General features: G+C 41.0%; 1 protein-coding gene across 2 annotated transcripts; it reads left to right on the top strand.

Moving 5' to 3' along the window:
• Positions 1-552: 552 nt before the first annotated feature.
• Positions 553-12,740, top strand: RWDD3 (RWD domain containing 3). Of its 2 annotated transcripts, XM_043877603.1 has the most exons (4): positions 553-683; positions 9,305-9,792; positions 12,037-12,152; positions 12,251-12,740. In XM_043877603.1, the coding sequence occupies exons 1-4, from the start codon at positions 599-601 to the stop codon at positions 12,363-12,365; spliced, it is 804 nt and encodes a 267-aa protein (XP_043733538.1). In that variant the 5' UTR covers positions 553-598; the 3' UTR covers positions 12,366-12,740. The 2 variants fall into 2 exon arrangements, 1 of the variants encoding a protein (XP_043733538.1); XR_006335813.1 differs by lacking the exon at positions 12,251-12,740 and having other exon boundaries at positions 9,305-10,051; positions 12,037-12,146.
• Positions 12,741-13,761: the final 1,021 nt, after the last annotated feature.

The following is a 13,761-nucleotide window of genomic DNA, read 5'->3' as shown; positions in this document are numbered from 1 at the left end:
GCTCCAGTTACCTCTCAGCATCTGGAGGTTGTTACTGCCCGGGAGGTTTTCCGGGTGTCCCATATTGCCTGGGTCTCTAGTACCTCCATGAGGGCGGAGAATCTCCTCTGATCTGTTAACTGCAGTGTTTCTAACACCTAGTTCAATTCTGAGCCAGACAGGGGCTAACTTCTTCTGGTCACTTCCCTGCCTTTTTTTTCCCCCCCCCCTAACCTCCAAGTTCCCTTCAAGGACAAGTCTGGGAGGGAATGGCTAGTGTACAAAGCCCGGGATAAAGTTAGAGAATTTCCGGCTTTGCTAGGCGGCTTCCCTCTGTTAGAAAAGCAGCGGGTGAGCTGCAGGGTGGCCTCTGGCAGACACCCTGCCCTGGACCACAGGGCCTTCACCCTCGGAGAAAAGCCCCCCAAACGGCGTGAGTCTTCCCGCTGCAGTTACAGAGCCGGAGCTTGTGGGCGGGGCGTCTAGTGGCCTCCAGCCCGCGGAGCGCAGCGGAGACGCGGAGCGCCCCCTGGTGGCCGCCCGGCCGCACTGTTCCGGGACGACCGGGGCGGCAGCGGCGGCGGAAGGGGCGGTGCTGAGCGTGCGGGGCGGCGCGGCCATGGCGGAGCCGGTGCGGGAGGAGCTCTCGGCCCTGGCAGCGATTTTCTGCGGGCCGGACGAGTGGGAAGTGCTGAGTCTCTCAGGTGACTACTTCCGCGCCAGAGGGACCCGGGCTCCCCACCCACCCCGACTGGGCTCACCTCCTCGAGCCCACACTTGGGGGCCGGGGTAGTTGAATGATGGAATGACAGGCGCCGGGACTGGGCGTGTGTGGGAGCAGGCGGGAGAGTGCGGCGACCCTTAAAACGTGAATAGCGTAGCGCCCCTTCCGCTGCTCTGCAGTCAGCCGAGAACATAACGCGCAGGCTCGTGCAGCCCGTCGGCCGGTCCCTGCTTCCCGCGCCCCTTCATCCACTGGGCCGTCTCACCTTCTACTCTCGCGTCTCACCCCCACTCGCCCGTTCCCACCTCCATTCGCCCCTGCCCCCAATTCCTTGATTTCCCTCCATTCTCCCGTCCCTCCCCCACTCGCCTCTACACCCCCTCAAACATACTCCCCGCCCCGTTGCACCCCCTAGCCTGATCACTCCTCAACTCGCTGAGGGCTATCAGCTGCGCCTTCCTGGACAGCGTCCCCCCAGGCTTTCCCTGGGTGTCCTGAACTTATTCTTCAGATCTCATCTTAAAAAGAGGTCTCTCCCGACACCCCTAGTTTAAACCCAACTTCCCCATCAGGGCACCCGCTGAAGTTAAACTAAATGGGTATTTGGTTGTCTCAAGTTGCAAGAAGGCAGGACCCTGTCTGTCTTGTAACCACAAAACTGCAGGCACCTAGGTCAGTGCCAGGCACATGGTAGGTATTCATAGTAAATTATTGTTGAATGAATTTTTGAATTCAACCAGCGCTCAGTCAGAACTCTCTCAGTTAGATTGTTTTTCTTCAGCTTTTTCTAGTTCGCTTAAAGGTGGTTATCAATTACAGGCTCTTGGGGCGCATTAATTGTTGCGCTCACATTTGAGTCCCTGAAAACGCAAGGTTTCAAAGACACTGTCCCCCGGAACTTACAGTCTAGAACGGTTATTCTGGCTTTATTTTCATGACAGCGAAAACTTACTCTCTGTACCTGTCTGTAGCTTCTGTTAAGTAAAAAACAAAACTTCAGTTTATGAAAAAAGTGCAGTGATGCAGATGATTTTCAATTTTCACTTAGCTTTCAAATACATTATGTAAATTTTTTGGCAGGAGATTTAAACTTCTGTCATGTTTCAGCTGTTATTAAAATTGTCTTTCTGACCATAGATTGACCTTTAAGAAGGTAGTCTAAAATGTCTGGGTGTTGGGAGAAAGCTATCAAGGGTTAGGGTCTATTCCTCGTGTCCATGTGATGTGTTATTCACCTGCGGAGCAGGGATGGCCTCCTTTTCCTTTTTTTCTCTTGATCACCAGTCTGTACACGTTCATTTAGCACTGACGTGTTCTGGGTACTGTGAACCAATTTATTTATGTGGTGAAGCTGCTTGCTTTTCAATGCCTAGCCTGTCTTGCAGCTTTCTGAAACAACGTTTAAAATCCTCATGAGAAGATTTACTCACTTTTAGTTTTTTTTTTTTTTTGCCACCTATCTTCTGATTGGATAGCATTTGTTATTTCTTTATCATCTTGGTGTCTTTACTACTCTCTTTATTGATAATTACTTCATTACTTCTACTTGAGGCAGGCCATTTGAGGATATCATTAGTTTTCTTTAATTCCTTTATTATGGCTCAACTGGGAATATCCTGGGAAAATGAACTTATGATTTACCATTACACCTGAAAGAGGATGAATTGATGGTGGTCTCTGTCCTCAGTACATGGTTGAGCATATGACACTGCTGAGGGTTCAGAGAAGACCAAAAAAAGTAAGCAGAGAAAGAAAGGGAGCAATTTTTTGATACAAAGAACACTGTGGACCCTTTATCTGCTGTTAAATTGAGCATGACTTCAAGCCATGCCTCCTAATTAATTTAATTCAGTGTTCTGGCATCAGTAAGTAATTGAATTATAAAAGAATTCAGTGTAACAACTTAGGACATTTTGTTGCTGAAAGGTTCATTGGAGAATAAAACAATTCAGTGGTTGAAATAGGAATGTTTGATGTTCACAAGGGGGAATTAAGGGTAAGTAAGAACTTCTTTATAATAGACCACAGTAAACATCCAGTGGGCTGCTGGCTACCACTCTCGTGGTCACTGTCAGCTTGGATTGGAGGATATAAGCTTAACACCAGAACATTCTGAATACCATCAATTCCTTCCTGGCCTTCCCCTCAAATAAGCTTCTCTTTGTTGCCCCTGAAATCAGGTTAACATTGGTAGGATTGCGCTTCTGGTAGAAGGTAGCCCAGGAAGGCTCACGCTGCCAACCCAGGGGTCATCTAGTAAGGCCATAAGATTGAAGAGTCTGAATAATTGCATTCTTTTGGCTGGACTAATTTGTGCTGAGAATTTCAGGGGACTTAGATACACTGTGGCCTCTTTGTGGTGGTTGTAGTAAGTTCATTGTAAGAGGCATCAGCTGTAGCTTTCTCTTCCAGGTGTGAATTCTGAGGGCTCTGACACCGGTCCACTAGGGTGTGCCATGGGTAGACCAAGTCAGGGGCATTCTGCTGCTGCCTGCTCAGTGCTGCCGGGAGCTAGCTCACGAGATCCCACTCGACCGGCAAGGCGGATCAGGTTTCTCAGGGATCCTGAAAAGCTGCCCCTGGCGCTCAACTTAAAGATGAATATCTGTCTTTCTGATGCTTGCTTCAATAGGCTACTCCCTAATTTCTGTGACACAGGCAGAAGGCCTTTCCAGATCTCTTCCCAAATAAGAATCAATTTAGAACTTTAATCAATAAGTTTCCTCGGTGGTGGTACTTTATGAGATTATCCAGGGTGAAAGGAGTGTTTTAATTTAAACTCCTTTGCTGGTATTTTAGTTTGTTTGGCAAATGTGTCTATGCCCTTGGTACTAATATGCATGACTGCTCATAATACCCTAATCATAAAACAGCATAAAGAACCTGATCATATAAAGGCCCTAATAGACATAGAGCCTTTTTGGGGGGTGAAGGAGTCCTATTAGAAAACATAAGAAAAATTATTCTAAAGGTGGTTATTGGGTTGACGTTTGCTTGCTGTGTTTTGCTTGCTGTGTTTTTGCTTTTAATGTGCTAAGGTTGTGCTGTGGAAACCATTGTTAATATAGTTATAGATCTAGAAAAATAAGAGCTTAGCCCTAGTGTGGTAACAATGAAACGGTTGTTAATTATTAGGAAGGAGTGCTAGGCAGGGGCTGCCTCACCAAAGTCGCAGAGTCAGTGTGGGGTAAACTTCTTAGATAAACTCAACTGACAACTTCTGCAGAAGGATTAATTTTTGTGTTAACAAGGATATACTTCTACTCTGTACTGTTGCCCTATGAGACTGCTTACCTTTCAGTTAAGGTCACCACAGAAACGGAAAATAGGTTTACATTCACCTGACCCGCATAAAATGTTAATGGACCCCAAGGCTAAAGATAATGTGCTAAGATTTACTATAGAATTAGAAAGCAGAAAACATCCTGCTCTTCCTAAAAAACAAACTGATGTAATACTAATCCTGTGTAAGCATGAGTAAGCATCTTGTACTTTGGAAACGTTCTGACTGAGGGCATAAAAACTGTTGTCAAAAAGTAGAACACAGACCTGGCCCTATCAAGGCTGGTCTCACGTGTTCTCTCTCTCTCTCTCTCTCTCTCTCTCTCACACCGTTCATCCTGAGGGTACCCCCTGGATCCTGCCGAGGTTGGACCCTGGCACAGTGCAGTCAAAGTGCCAGGTTTAATGGGGTCGCCTGCCGTATACCTGATACTTTAAATGCATCTTATTTGATGAGAGGTATTCTGTTTTTTGTTTCAAGATTTTTTATTTTTAGCTTATTTTTCAAGAAGTATTTATGCATATGTACATAATCTCTTGTATATCTGAGAGAACAAATGGTAGAGAAGAAGGGGCAATTTGAACAACTTTATTCAAAAGAAAGATAGGTAATCTTAAGCTGTGATTAAGCAAATGAAATTGGCAAGGAATTTTTCTCAGATACTGGGAAAACAGTGGCAGAGAATCCTGAAAGACATTTAAAAGATATGTCAGTGAAATATAAGGAAAGTTAGAACACTAACATCTTTTTTTCATGGAAGCTAGACAAATCTAGGCTTTCCTGGTGGCTCAGTTGGTAAAGAATCTGCCTGCAATGCGGGAGACCTTGATTCAGTCCCTGGGTTGAGAAGATCCCCTGGAGGAGGGAATGGCAACCCATTCCAGTATTCTTGCCTGGAGAATCCCCGTGGACGGAGCAGCCTGGCAGGCTCCATGGGGTCGCAAAGAGTTGGACGCGATTGAGTGACTAAGCACAGACACATCTAAAGGAGAAAACGTTGTTAAATCTGCCAGGCTTGTCATTAGTCCCGATGAGGGGTGCTCTTTATTTTAGAGAAGATAATAGATGCTCAGGCTGATTTAGTAACCACTAGGGTGGACTCGTGCAGTACATCATGCTCCTTAATAGACATGAGTTGCTGCAGCAGGAAAAGAGTTCTTAGCGAGCAGGGATAACACTTGTCCAGATAAAGAGAGCAAGATGAGCACCCAGAGCAAAGAATCAGGTGTGGTCCAGCTTAGGTTCAGAATAGTTCTGAAGGGTAATGTGTGTGCCTGGCCGTGTGGGTACCTGTGAAGTAGGTGAGACTGGGGATGTTACAGATCTTCATTTTCTTGATGAGGTAATCAGAGGTCACAGAGTATATTACCATAGTCAGTGCTCACTATACATTGAATTGTGTTTCTGGAAATCATCTTACAGATAAGCATGTTGTAAAGTGGGAGGTGTGTAAGACTCAATATCATAGGATATGTTTGCGTGGTAGCTTCAGAGTAAATTTTTGTGTTCTGCTAACACTAATGTTCAGACTGCATTGGACCTTCCTGCAAAATGAATCATTACTGTCACCCATTGACCCGTCTAAATCTGCTCAGCTCTGTTTCCTGCTGATTGTCGGTACTGAGGTCACCTCTAAAACCAATTCAGCCCTGAACTTCACTTCTAAAGGAGGGATTGCCACTTTGATCTTCACTTATTCTTAGTTTTTTTTTTTTCTTTTCTTGTAACTACCTTTTAAAATATATAACAATCCAGCTGCAGCACTGGTGGATGCATACTTGTGGGGAGGCGTCCGGGAGCAAGAGGGAAAAAAAATCCTGTACGATGAAGTAAGAGAGGCTGTTGGGGACTTTTTGGTGGTTTTCTGAACAAGTCTTACCCTGAGGACATGTAAATACTGCAAAGAAAAAAAAAAAAAGCAAGTATTGGGAAAGCCAATTGTATGTGGTATATAAATGATTTCTTCAGTTCAGTTCAGTTCAGTTGCTCAGTCGTGTCTGACTCTGCACTGCAGCACTCCAGGCTTCCCTGTCCATCACCAGCTCCTGGAGCTTGCTTAAGCGCATGTCCTTCGAGTCGGTGATGCCATGATTCAATGATACAGTGATTGCAATGATGCAATCATGATGCAATGATTTCTTAATAGGCTCTAAATGAATCTTGAAGAATTCATTCTCTTAAATTTGTTTACATTTTCCACTGTCTTCTGTTATTGTACAGCATTTATTGAATTTCTGTTGTGTGTGTGTAGGGTGAATTCTTAAAAATAATGGTATGGAATTTGGGGTTTATTTCAGTTTCTCTAGTTTGAATTTCTGTTGTTTGGAGTGTAGTTAGCATAATTTCTTTCATATACTTGTAAGGAAGAATAAGGTTTGAAACCCCTATTTTGGTTATGAAGTTGATACACTTATTTTAAGGCATAAAGACTTATTAAAAAAAAATCCAAACTAGGGAATAGATATGTGAACTCTAACCAGAGGCAAGACTTAAATCTTTTGCTAGGATCTTTAGGTGAAAATAGTCTTGGAACTTATGAAAATTGTAGATTCTTAGGGCAGGCATAAGTTTTGTGTGGCATAGATGTTTATTGAGAATGATGAGTTTGTGAGTTGAACTTAATAACTAGAGTGTCTTGGTGCCAGGGAAGGCCAGAGGTTAACAGTAAGATATAGAACACCATTATTTTTCTGTTAATCACTCTGTTTCTAAGCTGTTCAATAAACGTAAAGTAGATAGGAACAACCTTGTTTTCTTTTTTATGGAAAAATAACCCAAATCAGACTGACAGTATATGTGATTACATGAAAATTTCTGAGGCAAAGAGAGCCAGTTTAATTGCATGTACAAACCAAGGCAGATGAGAAAGGAAGGGTAATATACATGCTTCTAGAGTTTTAGGGAGAAAATTAGTTTTTAAAAGAATGAACAGTTTTACTACTGCATTAAATATCAGCAGTATTGGGGTATGTCATTGGGATTTTCATTTTCTTACAGAGATAGCATCATTTTGTGTAATTTCAGTTTGCAACTCCTGTGTGTGTGTGTGTGTGGAAGGAGTCACAGAAAAAACCAAGCAGGAAGGTTGTTAGTCCTTTAATTCTTGATATAATTAAAGTAGTTTTCCTTCTAAACATAACTAATAATTTCACAATTTCCAAAGCTAAAGTCAGGATTTTCTCTCATTGCTTTTCTATTTGCTGACTTGTTGTTTAGTTGCTAAGTTGTGTCCAACTCTTTTGTAACCCCATGGATTGTAGCCCGCCAGGCTCCTCTGTCTATGGAATTCTCCAGGCAAGAATAATTGACACAGAGAATAGACTTATGGACATGGGGATGGACGAGGGAGCTTGGGAGGAAGGAAAGGGTAGGATATATGGAGAGAGTAACATGGAAACTTAGGTTACCATGTGTAAGATAGATAGCCAATGGGAATTTGCTGTATTCTCAGGGAACTCAATCCGGGGCTCTGTAACAACCTAGAGGGGTGAGATGGGGAGGAAGGTGGGAGGGAGGGGACGTATGTATACTTAAGGCTGATGCATGTTGATGTTTGTCAGAAATCAGCACAGTTCTGTAAAGCAATTATCCTTCAATTAAAAAAAAAGTATTTTCAATAGATGAATTAGTAAAAAAAGAATACTTGAGTCAGTTGCCATTTACTCCTCCAAAGGATCTTCCCAACCCAGGGATCGAACCTGAATCTCTTATGTTTCCTGTGCCTATTTGTTAAATGATGAATGAAGAGCTTTAAAAATTATGTCTCCCCCTTGAGAGGGAAAGTGGACCCTCTAGATGATTTCTGGAGGGTTTATTTAGTCTAGTGGTTACACGTTGTCTGTTGGTCTATTTATAATACCCATTTTACCAAGTGAAATGTAGTGATCTTACTGACATCCAGGGAGCCTACTTTAATAGTACAATTTTTTTTTTTTTTTTAAAGGAGAAGTAACAGGATAGAAGAAAGAAAGATTTTGAGAATCTGGTGATGCATTTTAGGGGAATGCACTAAGTTGTTTGGAAAATTTTTCTTTATGCAGCCGTGTTTTTCTTATGTAATACAAATTTAAGTTATATCATTTTAATATGATCTTTATAATGGTTACTGCCTGGGTTTTGGGGTAGTGTCCTAAAACAGCAGTGCTTTGCCTCTGATACTGAAGATTTTACTAAAGAAAAACCTTGTGTAATGGATATGTTTGTTCCCGTATAAATCAATGTCCATAACCATGGCTTCTGAATAAATGGAATCAGATGGCTAGAGAGCCATTTTAATGTTCTGTTCAGTTCTTTAAAATGGGGATACATTCAGGTTTCCATTGTCAAGGCTGTTGAGTAGCAATCCAGGTATGAAAATGAGAATGATCTGACTGCCTGTCTTGTGAAGGAGAATGAAACAAGGGATGTGGAGATAGAAGTAGGGTAGACAAGGCAAGTTAACTTCAAAGAGCCTCCTTGGCACCCAGTTCTGTTCTACTCTTCTCTTCTGATCTGTGTGCTTCTGCCCCCTGCAGAATGAATCAGCCTGACGTTTTATCAACTTGTGAAAAGTGGGGTGAAGTGGTGTGGAACACATCAGAGGGGTGAAGTGGAGCAAATCTGAAAGAGAGCAGAGCGTTTCATCTTGTATCCTGTGTGTACTTTCCCCTTTCCCCCTCCTCGTGGAGCCAGAAAACGGCTGAACTGATGGCTGCCCCATTTTAGTTCCTCTCGCTGCCTTCATGTTGCACCGATAATAATACATCTGAAGTGAGAAAGAGCGGGTCCAGGCAGTGGCTGTGCATGCCTAGTGCTGGTATTCTCTGCACCCTTACAACCACCACACGGGATCCAGTATTTGCTTCTGCTTGGACTCACTGCACCATGACTTTCATTGGATTTAGTGTATAGCTTTTAAGCTAATTCCTGATTTTATAAATACACAATACTATTTCTTTGAAGGTTCATGTGAGTTTATTAGGAATTTCCAGAATTATCAACTAAGTCTGGGTAGAAAAAAAAAATCATATAAGGAGAAACCTTTCTGGTGACCTTAATAAAAAGAGGATAATAGCCATTGTAAATGCCAGTGAAATCCTGGGTGCTGGTTGAGCATGATTCTATGACTGTATATGTATGTATGTGTGTGTATATATATATATATATATATATATATCTGAAAGAAAACACCTGTAAATCATGGCTTTCTTAGTGTGACAAAATAACTTAATTTTCACATGAAAAATAAAATTGACATCTGAAACCAAAATTTTCTCTTGTTAGTGTTCCATTCAAATTGAATTAGGTACAACTAATCATTATTTTTGGATGCTTTCCAGAGACAGATGGGGCTGTGTTCAGAATTCTCACAAAAGCTGAAGGATTTACAGATACGGATATACCCTTGCAGTTGGTGTTCCACTTACCTCTCAGTTACCCATCCTGTCTACCTGGTATTGTGGTGAACTCCAAGGACTTGACCAGGGCCCAGTGTGAAATCGTGAAGGAGAAGTTACTGGAGCAAGCAGAGACCCTTTTGTCGGAACCTATGGTTCATGAACTGGTTCTTTGGATTCAGCAAAACCTCAGGCACATCCTCAAGCGCCCAGAAGCAGGAGGTGGCAGTGAAAAGTGCTCTTCTGCAGCAAGCGTGACTGTGGATGATGGGTTGTGGATGACTCTTTTGCATTTAGATCACATGAGATCGAAGACTAAATATGTCAAAACTGTGGAGAAGTGGGTTTCTGATTTAAGGCTGACAGGAAGACTGATGTTCATGGGTAAAATCATACTGATTTTACTGCAGGGAGACAGAAATGACATCAAGGTGCCAAAAAGTTTGATGTTGAATGTGAATTTGGCTCTTTTCTGCTAAAATGGTGTTATAACAATGGGGCAGATGAATCATTAAGATGTTTCTGCGTGCACTCTTACCATATTAATAGATATTTTCTTTTTTAAAGACTATCTGTAACTTCTAATTACAACTACAGACTTATAAAGCTTGAAGAATAAGTAGAAGATTATGTTTTAAAAGTCATGCCACTTAATGAAAGTGATAGGTTATTAAAAAAGCAATCTCTATGGTACACAAATGTTTGTTTCTGTAATTAGCTTTGAGCCTAACTAAACTTTATAAATTTGCACTAATTTTGTGCCTATTTATATTTCTTTCCTTGGTTAAGCACACAGCATGTATGTATTTGTGGGTAAGCCTGCAAACTTTTAATTTGGCAGTTAAAGATATGTTCTGATGCTTGAATTTGGTATCTGTAGTACCTGGAAAGAGGAGCTGGTCCCTTTTAACCAGGATTTAGTATGAGTGGAAGTAGAATCATTCGGGCTGTCAGCTTGTCATCTCCTCCCTAACTTTTGCTTTCCACCTGACTTGTCTCAGCAGCTGCTTTCAAAATCATCATCTTCTTCAGATTTTTCAAGTTCTCATTCTATACACATCTAACCTGCTTTATGTGGGACCAGACAAGGAAAACTGCTTATTATATGTTAAATCTTAAAAGAGCTACAAATCACTTAATAGGTTTTATACTTTCAATTGGGTTGGGTCAAGAATAATTATAGTAGAATTTATTTAAAACAGATTTATCTTTCATAACTTACTGTCTTAGAGATATGTGGGGTTATTACAAATTTGTAGGATTACATAGCTTTTTCATGATGTACTCTTAACACAAAACTTGGTAATTAATAACCTCAGTTAACCAGAGTAGTGCTAGGTTATAGTGTATAGGTATAACACATTTTCAGATTTAGTACAGATCTTGGGTTGGGGTCTGACCAAGGAACCACATATTTTAAGGTGATGTATAGTATATCTTGGAGAAGGAAATGGCAACCCATTGCAGTATTCTTGACTGGAGAATTCCTTGGACAGAGGATCCTGGCAGGCTACAGTCCATGGGGTCGCAGAGAGTCAGACATGACTGAGCAACTATCACTGACTCACTCATAGCTGGACTCTCTTGGGTAAAATACTGGCTGACTAAATGAATGCTCATCATTTCTTTGCTCATGTTTCCCCAAAGGGCTCAGGTTTTTCTTTAAGCCAGCTCAGGCATATTAGGCTAAGTGCAGCTGTTTTGCAGATGTTTTTACTCTGATTGGATCCATCAATTAATGAATGTATATTTATGGCTGCTGCTGCTGCTAAGTCACTTCAGTCGTGTCCGACTCTGTGCGACCCCATAGATGTCAGCCCACCAGGCTCCCCTGTCCCTGGGATTCTCCAGGCAAGAACACTGGAGTGGGTTGCCATTTCCTTCTCCAATGTGTGAAAGTGAAGTCTCTCGGTTGTGTCCGACTCTTAGCGACCCCATGGACTGCAGCCTACCAAGCTCCTCCATCCATGGGATTTTCCAGGCAAGAGTACTGGAGTGAGGTGCCATTGCCTTCTCCGAAACATATGGCTAGACCTGTGCTAATGCAGAGAACTTTTAAAAATAGTTCTTTCTTTTTTATTAACTTTCCCTCAAATGCCATTTAATGTAAATATCTCTGTTAAATTTTTTAAGATTGTTTATCAGGATTGAGAATTACAGGTGCATATTTATGGATTCCATCAATTTGGAAAGTTTGGTACTGTGTGCCTGTTCACGTCAGTCTGACTTGAAGTAGTAATAGTTCTGTGATAAAGACAGTAGCTGGTGCTGTATTAAGTGCTGTTGCGCCAGGCACTGCTCTAAGTGCTTCGCACATATTAGCTCATTTAACCATCACAGCTTCCCCATAAGGTAGCTGTTAAGAGCAAGCATTTTATGGAGTAAGTTACTGAGGCACAGAGGGTTTAGGTAACTAGCCCCAGAATCAGCTCTAGTAGGCTGACTAGTCTAGATTTAAGCCTGTGTAGTTGGATTAGAACCTTCTTTACTCCAGCATTCACCAGAATGTTATGCTTCCAAGTATGTAAAAACACTGCATAACTCTCTTACTGCTTGATTCAGAAAGTGAGTACTCTGTCAGCATGCAAACAGGCCAGCAGATTATTTCTCCTTTAAAAGTAAGACTTTGAGATTCAGAGTCAGATATGTATTTAACATACTGTTTTATCATTTAGGAGTACCTGATTCTTCAGAAAACCTGCAAAGTGGATGTGGACTCAAGTGGAAAGAAATGCAAAGAGAAAATGATTAGTGTACTGTTTGAAACAAAAGTACAGACAGAACACAAAAGGTATAATTTAGTACTATTGCAGATGGAAAAGCAACTGAATCAATAATTATACTCTGACAAATTTAGGCATATTCATGAGTTTCTCTTGTATAATGCAGGTTTCTGGCATTTGAAGTCAAAGAGTATTCGTCATTGGATGAGTTACAAAAGGAATTTGAAACTACAGGACTTAAGAAGCTTTTCTCTGAGTTTGTACTTAGGCTGGTAAAATGAAGTTGAAGACAGGAATCTTTTAGAGAAACTACAGTGGTTTTTTTTTTTTTGTTTTCTATTTCCATTGGATTTTGAGAGTGGCTAATTGAAACTCATAAGGGAACAATTTTAGAGTTTCTCTGAAGCAGAATGACAGACACCATCATAACTTCAGGACAAAAGCTAATTCTGCTTATGGAATATTAAAACAGTAAAAATACCCATGTATCCTAATTTTGCCAGTAGAAGCTGGGTTCAGTAGATGGAATGTTATTTGAGAGATAAATATAAAAAGATGATGGTAAATGAGCCCTTGTGTTTATACAGAGGATTTGTTTGGAACTGTGCAATTTTCTGGCTAATTTTCTTGTAATTAAATGAATTTTTAAAAAGAGATTTGTTTTCATGTTTACTTTTTTCATGTTTACATTTTTAGCATTTGATAATGATTTTCCCTCATTCAGCTTATTATGTATAATGTTTTAAGTTGAATGTTAAGAAAAATATAACACTGATTTCTTTGTGGAATTGAATAAATGGTTGGTTTAAATACAAACCAAAGAAGTTCTATAGAACTTGATTTACAATTGCTTTCTTTGGGGTCCCAGAATATCATGGTGCTTACTAGTTATAGGACTGAAGAGTCAATTTAAAAGAAAATTCTTTTTTGAAAAATTTACATTCTAGTTTTACAAGGGAAGAAGTGTTTTACACAAAATGAACTTGACTTACCAGAGGGAGGATATTATATGGAGATACTGTTTTTAATTTCTGATGGAAAATTTGGTAAAGTCTGATAATCTCAAAATGTATTTGATATGATATAAGGAGAGCAGGAATAAAATAAAAGCTTGTGTTAAAATCTGTTCCAAAAGTATAGACAGGAATTTATGTTTAAGGAAGGATATTTGTGTTCATGAACCCACCTGTGCTTTGAAATAAGGGGCCAACTGATGGAAGAAAACTCTCTCACTGTAATCTGCAGTGATGTCGTTATAAATTATAACTGGTGGGAGAGAAAAAAAGGGAGACATGGCATGCCCAGTAGTGCTTCTTGAGCATGCTGCTCTGACTGTGGCGGTTCAATCTGATTGCCTCGTTTTCAGATACCCTTGTAATTAAATTAGACCTACCTGTTGATCATTCTACTGCTTTAATGAGGGGATTTTGGGTTCATGTTATCTCATTCTAGGGTGTTGGTGATGTTTTTCCTGGATAACTGGTAAATGTGGTTAGGTTGTTCTGTGGGAGGTTAGTATTCTCAGAGTTCAGAAACTTCTAGGAGTCTGTTCCCACTGCTGCACTATTGAGGGTGTTGTAATCGATCCTAGAACTGCTCAGATGGTACTGCCTGGACCAGAGCTAAGATTATTGAGAGGTACTGTCTGTGGTCTGTTGGAGTTCAGAATCACTCTAC

Source organism: Cervus elaphus, chromosome 20, assembly GCF_910594005.1.
Source record: "Cervus elaphus chromosome 20, mCerEla1.1, whole genome shotgun sequence".
Lineage (NCBI taxonomy): Eukaryota > Metazoa > Chordata > Mammalia > Artiodactyla > Cervidae > Cervus > Cervus elaphus.
This window is presented reverse-complemented; position numbering and strand designations above follow the sequence as displayed.

Coding starts and splice junctions, on each gene's coding strand:
- RWDD3 (XM_043877603.1), top strand. CDS start 599: ATGGCGGAGCCGGTGCGGGAGGAGCTCTCGGCCCTGGCAGCGATTTTC. Junction 684..9,304: donor GGAAGTGCTGAGTCTCTCAG/GTGACTACTTCC, acceptor GATGCTTTCCAG/AGACAGATGGGGCTGTGTTC. Junction 12,153..12,250: donor GTACAGACAGAACACAAAAG/GTATAATTTAGT, acceptor TGTATAATGCAG/GTTTCTGGCATTTGAAGTCA.